Source organism: Dromaius novaehollandiae, chromosome 20 (assembly GCF_036370855.1).
Source record: "Dromaius novaehollandiae isolate bDroNov1 chromosome 20, bDroNov1.hap1, whole genome shotgun sequence".
Lineage (NCBI taxonomy): Eukaryota > Metazoa > Chordata > Aves > Casuariiformes > Dromaiidae > Dromaius > Dromaius novaehollandiae.
The window spans coordinates 13,007,025-13,023,907 of NC_088117.1; the positions used below are offsets into that span (position 1 = coordinate 13,007,025).

General features: G+C 39.3%; 1 protein-coding gene across 4 annotated transcripts in view; it reads left to right on the forward strand.

The window, feature by feature from the left end:
* Positions 1 to 16,883, forward strand: part of LHX2 (LIM homeobox 2) — a 54,101-nt gene that overhangs the window by 15,983 nt on the left and 21,235 nt on the right. Inside the window, exon 1 of one of the 4 annotated variants that reach the window (XM_026100876.2) lies at positions 14,123 to 15,022. The exons of 1 other annotated variant lie outside the window; for it this stretch is intronic. In XM_026100876.2, coding sequence (XP_025956661.1) covers positions 14,795 to 15,022 — 228 coding nt within the window. In that variant the 5' untranslated portion in view covers positions 14,123 to 14,794. 2 more of the 4 variants (XM_026100877.2, XM_026100879.2) reach the window with 2 other exon arrangements.

Below are 16,883 nucleotides of genomic sequence, written 5' to 3' on the forward strand. Positions count from 1 at the left end.
TAAATGGCAGTAAAGCAAAGAGTATATGAACAGCTTGTATTACTAATGCAAGTATTGTCCCTAACGTGTGGATATAGCAGAGAGCTGCAATCAGTATCTTGTGCTAGTGCAAAATACACCTATTTAATGCAATATCAACTTTAGTGACCTGCTATGAAACTAATGCTTCCAATATGTTTTAAAAAGAAGTCCGTCATATGTCTGAATTTCTGGGTTTTTTTCCTTTTTTTCCCTCTTTCTTTCTGTGACCTGCTGGTTGCTGAAAAGAACAGTCTTTCACTGTTACTGGCACAGCGTTTACAGGGGTTGCGGTATACGTGTGGCATTTGCATCTTCGCTTAATCAAACTGCAATATATAGATACATTTAATCTTGAAAATCATATAAAATTTCCTCTTTTTCCCTTGCTTTCCCCTAACAGCAGATAGGCACAAGAGGGTTGCACAGGGATGTGTGTTACAGGCTGCCTGCAGGACCCTAGCGGACTAGGCTGTATTTAATGAGCGCGTCTTCACTGACAGATTCATTATTTGTGTTCGGTCGCTTCAAGTCAAAACTGATTAGTTACACTTACTGCAGCAAAGATTTAATGATTTTATTGTTTATCTTCAATTTATTTTGATTAACATCTCCGTTCTTTTCATTGCAAGTGCAATTAGGTGTAATATAACAGCGACTACTTTAATTTTGCTGAAATTAAGATGAATAAGTGACGGATTATGGCACTGTGTTTAACAAATAAATCATAGTTAAGAGGACTGTATTAGTAATAAATGAAAAAACAGACAATCTAATTAAAATGCATGGAGCTGATAGTTCAAGTTTCCAGAAATGTAATGAATTTTCATTTTAGAAATGAACTAGATTTAGGTGCACTATCTATTTAGTGAAAATAAGATGACAGAAAGGCACATATTTTGTAAATCATCCTGATTTCTTGTTTGTGTTGGTAGAAGGAAGTACAAGCAATGAAATGGAGGTACACATTTTAGATTTTTTTGGAGTTAGGATTATTTTGTCAGGAAATACAGCAATTAAGCTATGGCTAAAAAAAGAGACTGAGGGTCTGAAATGAGGAAAAAACCTCCTTAGTTCAATTCTCACATGTTCAGACTTCAGCGTTTTCTGCAACAGATGAATATTCTCCAAGTCCCAGCCACAATTTTCCTTTAAGTTCGTAAGGTTCAATTCACTGCCATACAGCAAAAGCCTCAAGACACGTAAGATGGAAGAAAGAACTAACATGAAGAAAACTGAACCCAACAAACAGTGAGCAAATCAAGATTGTTCTACACAAGCATCCCCAAATCATGGGGCAAGTAGCAGGGCAGCAATCCTGAAGCCAGCTTACTGTGGGGGTCGTATGGGCTTAACTTCTGATAGAGGAAAACCAAGAGGAAAACGAACCCTTCAGAATCAGAAACTTTATCCCTCTGATGTTAAAAAGACCTTGTATTTGACAGGACAGCTTTGAAGATAAAGACGAAGCACTCTCCAGCTACAGGCTGTTCAACACCCCACACTGCTTTCTGCAATGCACTTCACTTCAGTTTCTCAGAGTTCAATCATATTAGAAAGGAGAGAGGGGAGGTATTTTTTAGTATATTGTGCTATTTTTTGATGCTGCTGTACCTTGCCCAAGCTCTCTTTGCAGAGCCCGCAAGAGTGCAGCTCCATTCTACACATCTCCATCATCGTTCTTACCCACCGCACTATGTCAGATTGGCCGGTTGCTCTCTGCTAGCCAACATGTAAATTGGCTAATAAAAATGTACATTGATTCCCTTGACTGCACATATGAGACATCTCTAAACTAAGAGGTTGCCACTAAATAAGAGAGGATGAGACGAGACTTTTCCCCTTTTCTTAACATGCAAGATTCATTTTTTTGTCCGTAGGAGGATTTTATTCCAAGGATTGAAGGTTAGCGAGGAGTAAAAGAAATCAAAATATGCTCTATTAAGACCTTATTTTGACTTTCTTCCCCCTTTGTATTAGGGATTGGAGGGTGGGGAGAGTGGGAGGAGAGGAGAGAAAGAAACAGAGAGTGCAATCCCCTAAGATCACAAAACCTGTAAGAGAGTACTCTGCTCTTCTGGCACTTTTTAAATGCTCTTCTAGCTTTGTTGTTTTTCTTTTTAGCAGTTTTAAACCTTTTTTTAATATTCAGATGGAAGCCATTATTGAAAGAACTTGTTGTTATTATTTAGTAGTAATTGTTTGTTTGTTTGTTTGTTGTTCTACCTTATTTAGGGTTTTATCACTGTACACTCCTTGGAAGGATATTCCATCATTCCTGGATGTTGTACATCACTGGATACTCTTATGTGGCCTCAGCAGAAAATACAAATTAAAAAAAAAAGCAAGAAATGTTGTGCAAACTAAACATGAACCAAAAGATCATGGAAATTACAGGCTATAAGATTAAGATTTCTTTTTTTAGCATTTATTTCCTTAGAAATACATGAATTTCAGTGGCAGTGTAAATTTGCTCCAGCTAAGGATCTGCCTCATGGATTTAGATGGGTTTTAAAAATCATATTTTAGCAAATGCCTGCAAAAAAGCTATTTGAAAAATAATGGCTTTAGTTTTCCTGTCCTATGGGTATAGTGGGGAAAAAAATGAAGCCAGTTTTACTAGTGTAAAATGAATAAATGGAAGGCGACTTAGGTGTAGTGAAGAGCTTCTAAGGCCTACTGTCTTTGTTCCTGATTATATTGATCAGATTTACTAATTACATTAAAACAGGCAGCTATTCCTGAGTGTATAAAAATCAAATACATAAATAAATCTGGGTACTTGTGACAAGGCTATATATGAACTTATTTATAAGTATTTCTGTGTATCGCAATCCCTTTTCTACTATTATTTTCAATATTTGTTAAATAAATGGTTGGTAGGTAAAGACAGAGCAAGAGGGAGATCGAGAGAGGAGAGATGATGCTAATGACCAAATCAACCTGTAAAAAGCAGCCCTGCTCTGACTGGAGCCCCAGTCATCAGCTGAGTGTCATGTAGGAGAGCCAGGAAGAGCTGGGGGAGGTTGTGGAGGGGTTGGCGAGCTGGAGACTGGCAGCATCATTGGTTTGAACAGGCCATGATTGATTTGTCACCAGAGGCCCATTTGACTGGGCGAAAAGCCCTTCTGATCTCAATCTCTCTCTGCCTCCTTACCTCTGCTGTCCCTTTTTCCTTCTCTACATTTTGATGCTGGCACAGCAGCTGGGCAAGGGGGCTCAAGTTGGGGCAGACACAGAGCAAAAGTGTTGAAGGTCACTGCTGCTGAAACCCTATAACGACTGACAAGGGAGATCCAGCTCATCATACTTTTCACTTTCTATCTTGCCTGTAGAACCCTCGAGGTTTACAAAGCCCCAAATATACATACACACAAATACACCAACACACCATTCCCCAAACAGAGACACACAACCGAAGCCTCTCTCGTCTCTCTTCCTCTCTCTCTCTCTCTCTCTCTCTCTCTCTCACACACACACACACTCGCACGCACTCACTCTCACACACACACACATACACACACACACACACTCTTTCTCTCTCTCTCTCTCTCTCTCTCCCTCTCCCCACCCCTTTCACCTTCCTGTTATCTGTGGCTGGGAGAAACCTCTAGATCTACAAATATTAATTACAAAGGACAACGAAAGGTAAGAAGGCGTCAATTATCCAAAGGTGTCGTGATGTTATTTCAAGTCAATTGCAAATGTGTGAGAGGGGAAGATTTCGCCCCAGTGATTCCTGTCTGCTTGGCTGATGGGGACCGGAGCGGATTCCCTCCCAGAACTGCTGCAGCTATGCCTCAAACCACACACTTTCCAGCAGGAGCCATCAGCATGGGCCTTTCCGAATTCTCTCTTTATTTCATTCATTAAGGGCATTAGGCAAGTTGGAATTTGTATGAAAAGGATCCTATGGGAATACTGTCTCCAGGGTAGGTATTTTCATGACTTTCCACATCCTGGGGCTCTCTCTGTATCTCTTCTCTTTCTCTGTCTCTTCTGTTAGATGGAGCTTTAAAGGGGGCTGCCCTCATCTTCCAACTAATCTGGGGAAAGGAAATAATTCTGAGTGGCATATATCGAGTGAAAAACTATTTTATTTATTTTATAAAGTGGCAATTATTAACTAAGAAATTATGAGACCTTTCCTGCTTAGGTTTGATAATGTTATTATTCCTGACTGTTTTCAGTTTTTTCCCACACAAGAGTGTTTTAATGATAATAGCCTGCATTATCCTAAAAGAAAGAGATAGCAAACTGGACAACAGCAAAATAATATTAATCAAGCAAAGGCAGACTTATTAAACGTGCTGTTGTGTTCCCATAAAAGCAGGACAATCTCAGTACTCTGGCTCATTTCACTTGGCAAAGGAACATGGCATCAGTTTTTTAACTTTAAAATAGTTTAATGAACACGAATGGAGAAATAATTTTTCTGTGTATTTAGCAGTCTATAAAGAAGAGAGAATGCTTTAACTTTGATCGCCACAATTAGTTCCCTGGGTATCTAGAGGGGAGCAGGGCAGCCCTGGGAGCCTCAGTTCTTTAGATACAAAAGCATTTAGATCGCTTTAGAGCAGTTAATCCTGAGACTGGCTAGGGTCCCTTTTGTTTTCTAACTCCATTGTGGGTTTTGTTCAGTTTTTTCTATTCGCATGATTGACTGCCCAATGGATGCTAATTATCCAAATGTCGCTTCTGTCCTTTGAGTGACTTTCTATGTATTATGGGCAACTGTCATGCATTCTGTCATTCTATATCATATTACATGTATTATCATATGAAAATGGTTCTCTGCATAAAGGAAGGTGTCTGAACCAGCAGATGCTGCTGATATTTAGGGGACTTGCTTAATTTGAATGGATTTTCTATAGAAAAATCGGTCAGAAAGCATATAGGGGAGAGTCAGAAATGGAAAGTTTATCAGGTAATTATTTTTGTCCTTTTGCTGTTTACATGATAATGTACAAAACATTAACTGTCTCTGCTTCTGAAATCTGCAGCCACCTTCCTCCTCTTGAACCAGGCAACCCGTCTGTATTTATTAGAGTATGACAGCTTAAGCTAATTAAACGGATATCTGTCTAAAATAATAAGCCCGGAAAGTTAGAATAAACATTATGATTATAAGCAGAAAAGGCAGCTATACAAATGTAGCATCAATGTTATATTTGAATGATAATCTGAAATTTCTGTGTGAAAAACAGTGGATGTGGAATTGCAAACAATAATAAAGTTCTGCAAAGACATTTTTCACTGTACATTTTTTTTACTTAGATCTTTATGTCTTTATATGATAGTTAAGAAGGATGAGGGTAACACAGCTGTGAACTTGCATATTTATTTATTTTATACAAATGTGAACATATATTTAAACGGATATCAAGGGAAAGATTTTTACTACAATATTTCCACTAAAATAAACTTAACACACCTCAGTGTAATGTGCATGCCAGCACTTAACAGGAATGCAAGATTTATAACGATAGAGCTTTTTAGATTTGTACTCTGGGGTCCATTGAATCCATAGGCACATCCAGAGTTCCCTCTCCTAAAACGTTAGGACAGTGTTTTATATTTGCCATTGATATAAAGTACAGTGGATATATAACACTGAAATTAATGATCCTGTGCTTCATCAAATATATGTGCAGTAAGTTTCCATTAATGGTAAAGCTAAATCATGGGGAATATATACTTTATGAAACAACAAAAAGATACTATGGGAAGGCTTGCTCTGCTGCATCAAGGTGCTTTGAAATTTTACAATGATCAAATATACATGATCAAGCTGTGCTTGTTAGGGTACGAGGGGCTCAAAACAGTCAATGGTTATTGATCAGACTGTTAAGTATTTGTTCACGATTCTTTATATCCCAAAAGGTTCAGGGAAATGAACAGTGAAAAATTGCATCAGAGTCCACCTTTGTCTGAGACTGATGTATCAAAACAGTGTTCGTTTGCCAAATCTATTGGAAAATTTTGTTAGTAAATGATGACACAAGGACCCCAAGTACAGAGATTAATATTTTCTTTTTTTTATTGTCTTTGGTGAATTGTAAATGCTAATTCAAAAATCTAAAGACACAGTCTTTGTAGAACATGCATAGTGAATTATTGATAAGAGCAGATTTACACAGAAAAAAACAGAGATACAATTATAGCTTATTCATTGACCCTTACATTTTACCTTACATTTTGTTCATGCCAAAATATTTTGAACTGCAGTTACAATAACAGGGGTTTAATAGAATCCATGAGGTGAAAAGGAAAATTTCTGTTGCTCTTCCAAAATATCAAACATTACTGAAGTGTAGTTACTACCTTTTGGTAAATGAATAAATATTACTTCTCATGAGTAGTTCCAATTAATTGTTTTCTTATTATAATACCATTTGGCAAACAAAACAGATTATTTAAATAGTAATTCTTTTTTGTTTCTTGAGATTTCTGCAATGTCTAGTTCTACAAGTCCATCATATGTATTATTTATTATTTTAAAATTCACTGTAAAGTTTATTCCATAATTCAAAATATTACTCACGTTGAAAGAGAGTGGCTAATGTATAATTCTTGCAAAATCATATGAGGCATGCTTTATTTGATTTCATTATACTGTACATTACATAAATTCACAGGATCTTTCCTGAACACACAGATCTCAGACGATAAGCTTACTATGAATTAAAGAAAACTACTGAACCCAAAGAATTATTTCTGCAGATACTTGCCTCTAAGAAATGGTAACATATGTCTGTGTCTGAATCTACAAACAGATAGATGGATACACACACATATGTTCATTCACACACACACATATAGCCACATACAGTCACATATCTAATACATATTTATATAAACAAATTTACATACGCAATCTTTTGTAAATCTTAAGGCCAGCAATACCTAATTTGTGTCTCATTTTCAGGTCTTAATTGTCTTAAAGTTTCTTAATATTTTTCCGAACAAAAACTACATTGAAAATAATCAGCCACATTTATACTCCTATGAAAAGTTTGCAAAGCATAAAATTGGCAAAATGTCACTGATTGGTTGGAAATGCCCTTTCACCTTATTGTGTCTGACCTGCCACTTAATTAATCTGTTCTTGTTTGAGAGCTGACAGTGTTAAAGATAAGCAGCATAGTGAACAAAGCCTAAGGCACTTTAAAAGTTGAATATGTATTTAGCCTTTTTAATAAAATAATTTTACTTAAATATATTTATAGGATTTCACAATTACTATTTTACTTTGTATCTTACCTGATTTCTTCTCATTGCAAATATTTACATATGTAAGATTCCCTGTATCTGCGTTTTCATCTGTAGCTTTATCTGTTCTGAATACCCAGGCTAGCACTGTAAAGTTTGCATCTGTTTTCCATACCTGCTTTCTGTGTTCTGAAATCATTTTTCAGAGACGTGCGGTGGGCATTCAGGTAGTCCGGATAAAGGTTTATAGTGACAAAATATTGACTGGATTTGGTATTCATTTATGAAGGATGACGTTAGTGCCACAAAAATCTCTGTGATGTACAGGGAATAGTTAATTAATTAAAGGACCTGCTAATTGCTACTTGAGGTACTGTGCAGAGATGATGAAGAGTGCTTGGTACAAGGTTAGGTTCTCAGTTTTGAGAGAACATTTTCATTTAAAAGATTTCTTTAAAGTACATCCTAATTTTTTAATGTTTTTTCAGGTTACTGTATCTAGTTCAGACTCAAGTGTTCAATTGAGCTTCAATTAATTATAATATATAGTCAGGGTTCTTTAGCTGGGATAGATTGATGGAGAAGCTTTGTTTCATTTGGTGCAGGTGGCACTGTTTAATAAGCACAGGAGAGAGTGAATAATGTAGTGTTTGCAAAGAGAAATAAATGCAAAATAGAGAGGTGCAATTAGATCAACTCAGAGAAATAAAGGATAAATATTAAGTGGCCAGGTATCTTGCAAAATATCAAATGAAATAGTAATTAGTACCTGATTTAAAACTGCCATTTTAATTTATGAATATCTAAAAGTACTGCTTTAAAATAGATCTAGTGAGGAAGTCTTCTGCCTTCATTAGGCAAGCACATTTCAATATCTGAAAAATACCAGAATGTTCAAACCCTCTGTAATATTTCTCTGATACTGAGGTAGATAGGCTTCTAGATTTATACTAGTGACTTCAACAATGAACTTCTAAATTGTATTATAAAATATCTTAACCTTTGATGTTCTTTTTTTTAATTATGGGTATCTTATGTTGGAGAAAAATTACCCAATGGAAAATCAATCTTTGAAAACTTGTAAACCACTGTCTAAAATTTATGAGCAAAGGAGTCGCTTTATGCTTTTCATGTATGCACTAAATGTAAAATAAAGTTACAGGAGATTATTTAAAAGAACAGCAAAGTGAAGCCCTTGAGAATGAAAGTCTGCTAATTGCACACAGAAAAATAAAAACAAGTATATAGGACTGAAAATAACAAATAACAGCTAAGGAGAAATGGTATTTGACTTAAAAAAAATATCTGGTAGCTAAGAGGATACTCTCGTGAGCTACTTAACAAAAGAATGTGAATGTATTAGGCATTTCAGCAACACTTCTGCAACTAAAAATTTCAGCTGTAGACAGATTTTCCACAGACGATTCCCCCCTACTGCTAACCCCTTAAATACACCTATAAAATACAAAATGTTCCCAATCACCTCCAATAAAGGAAGCTTCCTTACATTAAATGCATCTAATATTTGTGTTAGAAATCTGAAGTGCTTTGTGATGTGGTTAAATTCACAAAGAAATGTGGCTGTCGAACAGAAAGGAATGCATTGCGCACATCACTGAATATTTGCAGATGGATACAGAGCTGTGGAAGTTTACTTATAAAATATGGAATGAATCATATTCTTAGTCTCTGATTATTCCGAGGAGGCAGTACTAGAGGAGTCTTTCTCTACAAGCCTTATTTCTGTTATGTAGCCATGTTTACCAAATCCATGATGTACCCAATCAGGGCAGCCTCCAAAACCTCGAGGATTGGTTGATATTGAACTTGTAAAATGTTTATGAGTGAGTGTTTGCCTGGTAATGTAGCCCTGGGTGCCCTGCTGTCAGCATGGAATTAGTGATACTATTACACACAGAAGGGGTGTGGAGGGAAGAGGGAAGGGGAACTGGCTAGCCATAGGGAACTTTCTTATCTAAATTCTTAATGTGCGTTTAGACAAAATAGTTTTCACTGAAAAAAATACCCTCACTGCACCATTAAAAAAATCCGTCCATTTACAGTAAAAAGTGTTTCTACAAAGAATTTTATTACAGTTATTTGAGCTTCAACTGTAGCGCAACCGGATTAGCAAAATGGCCATTAAAGAAGTCTGTAGTAAATAGATTAAAAATAAATTACTATTAAGTAACAGCTACGTTACTAGATGCAAAAAGAAACATTTTTCCTATCTTTACCATATACTACGCATGAAATGTACTGAAATTGTTAGTAATTACCACTTCATGTTTTGTAAAAATCATTCTGTTTAAGCTATTATTTACTATGGTAGATGCTCGAGTCAGGCAAACAGATCTAAAGACACCACCAAAAATCTATATTCTCCAAAATAACACTCCACTTTTATCTAAAATATACAGCTACTGACCTTCACAATCATATTTTCTTTACCAATTCACTGTAATAAAAATGAACATTTTGTCATCACTTTGGGAAATTGTGCCAAACACCTTAAAACACATGTCACATGCCAACTTTACTTCATTTTTCTCCTCAGGGAATAGATACATCTGGAATCATAATCACAGATAAAAACCTTGACAAAATTGCACATGAGCCAGCCCCTCTCCCCAACACCTACCTTTTCATAACATTTAATACAATATTAATATCGGTTACTAAAAAGGCTTCCAACCTTTACATTTCTGACATAACATGTTCAAACCTATATTTCACACTTCTTGTTCTGTTTTAAGTTCAGTGGATTTAACAGGACTCTGGAGAGAAGATCATGTGGTTGAAGATTTCCCTCCCTCTTTGACACCCGTAGAGGCAGTTTTGGAATTGTTTAAATAGCTGTGGCTATATAAACTAAAATATGTAAGATATCTTATTTCTGTCTCACTTACATAGATACACGCTTGCATTTTTATCTGAAATCCATTGCCTGTACCAGTGACAAACAATTAGTACACAACATCTGGGCAAAACATTCTGAATATTTTCCTTTTAAACTTTATTACTTATTTTTGTGCATATTCCTGGTTTCCCAGACAAATACAATTAACTAGTATTATAGAATAATATTATTTGGTCTTCTTTATCAGTGATTGACAGTTTTTCAAATCAAAATAAAACACGTTCTTTGCTGATCATTTTTTTTAAAGTGTGCTATTTACACTGACTTAGGCTTGGTTTGCTTCTGAGGCAGCTACAGATCTTGCTCGGTCTGGGGTAAATGGTAAAAGTATAGTTCCAATAGATTCTATACTCTCTCCGAAATACTTGGTTTAGGTAATATTTGATAGCTAATCGCTGGGCTGATATTTTTACTGTATGCTTGTATAAAACATTCACTAGCTGGTATTACAAAGGAATGGTATTTGAGAACTTTGCAATTTTACATTTACTATTGTGTTTGTAATTAATACCGTGCTGGAAGTATCTGAGGCAGCTCACTGTATGTCTTTGTTCATGTTAGAATGATGATAGCAACCTCTTTTTGTTACATATTTAACAGCTTTGAAAGACATTTTTTTAAGCAGCAAATGTACTAGACAGCTTTAAAGCAAAGGACATTAAATGGGTTGCCAGTTATTCATTCAACAGCTCTATGCGTGTGAAAAAAATGCATACCACCAAATTTTCCTGAGACAAACCACTTAAATTTCCTGTGACTCATACACCATTTTTGCACTAACTGGATAAGGAAGGTGATCATTTAGAAAAAGAAACAGATATAAAATATTTCTTACCGTTGGATACTAAAAACATCTTTACAAATGCATTCATTACAGTTTGGGGACAGCATCTGTGACAAGAATGTCCTATTCTTAAACTGTATGGTGTTTCTTAATAAGATTATTTCATTATTCTCTTCCGCTTTAAAACGACCCAAAGTGTCTCATTTGTTATATAAGGAGTGTAAAAAGTGATATATGAATGGAGTAATAATTTCCTTGAATCATTTCAAGTCAGGCTATAGAGCAACTGAATCTGAAGCATGCTAGTCTCTCTCCAGCAGCTCAGGGAGATGAAGAACTGAGCTCCACTTGCTGACAAGAAGCAAACTGTCTCACATTTTAGGAGAACAACATCACTGCCTATAAAAATGAAGAAGAGACAAAATAAATAAAACCAGTTAATGTTGTAGTTAACTTGCAAATCAAGTAAATCTGTTGGTACAGTATTTTAGAAATAAATGATAACAGCATCACACCAAACACACATTTCTGAACATATAAGCGTTCTGATTTTGATTTAATGGTATATCAGCGTCAACTATTGCTTCCTTTGCTGGTACACACTTCCTGATGCCTACTGTGAAGGGTGCCCATATTTACAACTGAGTAAGATGATTAATTACACCTTGTCAATCACGGTGCATGAAGACATAACACCACAGCAGACAATGAAGAAGATGCCTGAAGCTACAATTACATTTTAATTCATAGTTTATTGTATGTTCCCATATATTGCAGTCTAATAACCATAGGGGCATCAAAAACATATGAGATATCAATCACTCTGCCCCCTGGTCTTTCATGTTTATATTATTCCACAGCCTTTAAATTACCATAAGTAGTTACTTATTTTCTAAGCTTTCTTCTCTTCTCTCTTACCTTTTGCTTCCATTTATCTCTTATTCTTAGTACCTTTATCCAACAGCTAGAAAGTATTGATGGAAGTTTGTAGTTCACTTAAAATCTGTAACAGACAACCTGAAACCCAGCAATTAGCAAAGACAGCTTAGACTTGTGTTCCTTTGTTGAAGGAGGCGTTGATTCTTTTGTTCTGATTTAGTCACGGTAGCTGGGTGGAAGCTGGTACCTCATTATGTGGTTGGTCTGTTTGTCTGGTAGGTAGCAGATGGTACTGGAGATGACGTTACCAAGAGAGGCAGGGTAGAGAAACTCAAGACCTGTGATTTGTTCACCTGTCACCTATAACAAAATACAGGTTAAAAGACTTTATTATTAGCTGCACTTTTTTTCTTTTAATGAAAAAACTCTGCTTTCGGATGCACCCATATTTGATTCTAAAAGATTATTTTGCTATAGCAATTTTTCTGTAGCTCATTATTCAATGATATGCCGGATTTTATTCAGAACAATGTAAATGTCATTCATGTGTCAGTGTGTACATTAGCAGCTTTGTGTTTACATTCTGCTACTTTCCTTGTGTTTTGGTAGCAAGGGTTGGATGTCTTCTTGTGTTTGCATATCCATTAAAAAGATAATCAGAGATAGCCTGTGAACTGGAGGTCATGCCATACCTTTTTATCATGCTATTGGTATTATTGGTTCCTGCCACTCAGGCAATACAGGCATATAAAATATTATATTTTAATTACATAAAATATATAAAATCTTTTTGATAATTAGCAATGTCAGATAAAGTGTATGAATCCGTGACCTTTTTAAACTCTGAATATATAGACAAAATATGTAATCAGTTATGTGATAGGAAATTAAACCGGTATTGAAATACCTAAGGATATTAGAGTGTGCAGATATAGGGCTATATACAGCAAATTGTGTAAGTAAAGGCGATACCAAGGTGTCCCACAGCAACACATGGTGATCATGGTGTTAGGTGAGCTCGATTCCACTTCTCCATTATTGGAGGCATATCACCCGTCACAGATGGTATTTGGAATGTCTTGCAATTTAGGGGAAGAAGGCATACATTGTTTCTACCAACGTAAATATTATACAGCTCTAATAATTCTGTTGCACTTTCTAATCTGAATGAAAACATGAGTTTCCATTGTTTTCGAGCTCTGGTTTTAGGACAGTCTTTGGGTAGTTCCCACGGATGCCAGATCAGCTTGTGTTCTGTATGACCTTGAGGGGTCCTGTGGCTATTTCGTATCCATTCCTGCGAGAGACACCTTACTCTCCTCTGTGACCTGCAAATGTATTTGACTACTTGGAGCAATTCATACAGGTGGTAAAAAGCCAAATTTATTATAAGAACGCTCACAGAACACATAAACCCAGGAAAGTTGTAATATAAAAGGAGTAATTCCAGTTTTAGTAAAGATAATGTTCTTAGCTTTACTGCACCTGTAAGAGGCAGGGCGCTATTGCAGTAAGCAACACGCAACACTAAAATCCTAAGTGATGTAGTAAGTTGCAGTCGTGGACGCGCAGCGTGTCTTCTGATCTGGAAGTACATCCAGGCTTACTTTCCTTTGTGCTACCTTTACTAACACGGTTAGAAGCATGATATTGGGCATCTGTAATATTAATTAGTCCTTCCTTACTACCCACCTACTGGATAAATATTTAGACATCATGCGCGTTTCCCGTTGTGTCCCCTTTGTCTTCCCCGGGGACCTCTGGGCCTGGCTTTCATACAGTTTGCTAGGAAATAAGAAAAGCGAGACGCCTCGGTCGCGGAAGGCTTCGCGGAACTGAGCGGCGCGAATTATTATACTGTAGCCGTGAATGTGTCTCTGGGCAGAGCGAGCGCGGCCGGCTGCGCGCGGTGCCCCAGGAACGTCTTCGCTCTCGCGCTCTCGCAGTGTAAACAAACTTCTGACCCGCTTCCCCCGCGCCGCCGCCGGCCCCAGGGCGCAGCGGGCGCAGCGCGGGCAGCGGGCGGGCAGCGGGCGGGCAGCGCGCGCCCCTCCGTGCGGCGCCGGCGGCGTTGGCCCGCGCCCCCGCGCGCCTCCCAGCCCCGAGCACATGCCGGCGGGCCCGGGCGCGGCGGCAGCCAATGGCGGCGGGGCAGGACATGATGTCAGAGGGGCCGTAGAAAAGGCGCGGAGCCTCGCGCGGCGCCCGGCCGCAGACGCGCCGCTCCCGCTCGCAGGCACCGCGCCGGGCGGCGGCTCCGGCTCCGCCGCTGCGCGCACCCGCGGCGCGGCCGCCCCGCCAGCCGCCGGGCCCCGCCGCCCGCGCCGCTTTAAGGAGAGAGGGGGGCCGCGAGTGCCCGTCCCATCTGGTGCCCGTCCAACTCTTCCTCCTTCCCCGTGGCTTTTTCTTTTCCCAATGAGCTCCCGCGGGGTGGGGGAGGAGCGGGGCCGGGAGCAAACTTTGCCCCCGAGCCGCAGCCGCTGCCAGCCCTCCGGACTGTGAGTGCGCGCGGGGGGCGTCCGCCCCGTCCTCCTGCGGCACCAGCCTGCTCTCCGCCCGCTGCCGCCTCTCCCTCTCCCCGCTTTCCTCCTCTCAGTCCCGCACAGTACGATGTAGTGGGCTTGTCGTTGTTTTTTTTATTTATTTCCCACGGAAGATGGTTTGATTTTTTGTATTTCTATTATTTATTAACCCCTCCCGACCGTAAACCTGCCCAGCCTTCCGCCAGCTGGGCCGGCACCTGGGGCAATGAGCCCCGCACTGAAGAAGTCTCCTAGAGGGATGTGCCGGGGCCACGCAACAGACTAGAGCCGAGCCCCGAAGCCTACACCACCAGTTGTCCCCTTCTCCCTCGCCCCCTCGCCCGCCTTTGCTGCGCCCCAGCCCCTCGAGCTCCTCGGACCTGTGCCTGCGCCGCGCTCCGGAGAGCCTTGCCGGGGCGGAGAGCCCGGAGCCGCCGAGCGACGAGGCGGCCGCGCTAGATGCATGGGGGAGGGCTCCGGTTAATGCAAGTCCTGGGCTCCTGCAGGGACCCCGACAACTGTCAGCAGCAGCAGCAACTCGGGGCCTCCTCCTCCGCTTCCTCAGCGATGCTTTTCCACAGTTTGTCCGGCTCGGAGATGCATGGGGTCATCGACGAGATGGATCGGAGAGCCAAAAGCGAAGCGCCGGCCATCAGCTCGGCTATAGACAGGGGAGAGACCGAAACGGTAGGAGGCGAAGGAGTGGGAGAGTCATTCAACCCCTTAAACTTAATGAACCCCTCAAAGATTTCCCTTAAAATAACGGATCGGGGGGGAACCTATGCAAAATACTAGATCAGAAGGAAATTTAAGCATAAGGGTACCCCGAAAGATTAAGCTAAGACATGGGGCAAGGCATGAAACTGTTAATTATTAATAATATGCATACTAATAGTAATGCTTGGGTGAAATGAACGGTACTGCTCTTGCGAGAAAGCAGAAATAGAGACCAGCCTTTTGGTAGCGTCCAGGAACTCCTTCCCTTCCCCCAGCCTGTCCGGCCTTCTAAAGTTTTGGGGAAGAGGCAAAGTACGCTTTTATACAGATAACATTTTGGCACAGCGAGATTTTTGTCTGCAGAATGGAAAGACAAGCACCAAAGAATCCACTTCTGTATTATTTTTCAGGTGGGATGGCTACATTGAGGTAGCCATTATAGCATTAAAAAAATCTATCGTGTTTTAAAATTATGATCGTTTATAATAGTAATATATATGAATATTGGCTTTGGAAACGAGAACTAGAACTAGAAGGTGTGTTTCAGGGATACGAATGGATGCACATTTTTATAACTTTCATCACTTTTTATCTTGTGTCTGCTGATGTGTGGTAGTTGTATACTGGCACGTTTATACAATAAAAAGGTGCATCCTTCTGATTCGAGTTAACCTAGCAAAGCGGAAGAGATTTCTGAAGTGTGTTAACTGATTCAACATTTTCTGTATGTTACTTTTTGTAAAGGAGAAATGATGATTTTGAAGTGCAAAGACTCCGTATTTTGGTTAAATGCTGTCTTGTAAGCTGATATGGACATGTGTAACAAACGTATCTGTTCACGGTTTTTAAAACTTCATCAGTGTGTGTTATTTCTTTTCATATTATGTCGAAATTTACTTAAAAGTAAACAGTAAGATTATACAATCCTGAAATATCGGCTGAAAGAGAGCCTTATACTACAAGGATAAAACATTCTGAACGGTTTTAGTTTTCTTTGGAAAAGTTAGTATTTGTTCGTACAATTAAACAATATCAAATGATCTTTACTAGAATAAATATTGTGGTATGATACCTTTATATATCTATATATAATGTGTATGCATACACATGTGTATATAGTAAGCAGTGGGATAAAATACTGAATCCTTAAATACCATTTCTGGATCTCAGAATATTGTTGTCACCGGAAAAGCCAAGCAGAAAAGCTGTATTTTACTTAAAGTGGATTTACAAGAAACTACTTTGGTTTTAAAACGATCACTAATCAGAGGTTAGTTAACGCTTTAAAGGAACAAGCTATCAGTGGAGTTGTGTGGACAACATGCTAATACGGAGCTATAATTTTATTTACTTGCAGTTCTGAAAGTGGACGTGGTAAAAGAGAAGCAATAGTGCTAATAGCGACGGGATTTTGTGATCTGTGCAAGTGTTGCATGAAAGCAATCAGTGTAGCATATGCTGAAAAAATAGCTTCATTTTCTTTCGGTTCTCCCCCTATTAGCTGTCTTCTCTCCTTTTGCTTTGCGCGAGGACTTACGGCTCTAGAGGAGGCAAAGGTAAACAAACAGCCTCCCTCCCGGATCAGACCGGACCGGTGCGTTTGTCACGCCCGTCCAAAGCGCCGTGTCGGGCTGGGCTGCCCCGACCGGGCTGCGCAGGGTCCCGAGCGCGGTGCCCGGGGCAGAGCGAGTTCAGAGGGACATGGGCAGCAGCGCGCTGCCAGCGCTGCCGTAAATTCCCCTCCGCGCCTGAACCTTTTCTCTTGAGTACTGTTTTAAGGTGCCGGATAAAATAAATAAGAGTGCTTGAATGGTTTTCGATATTTTTTCTT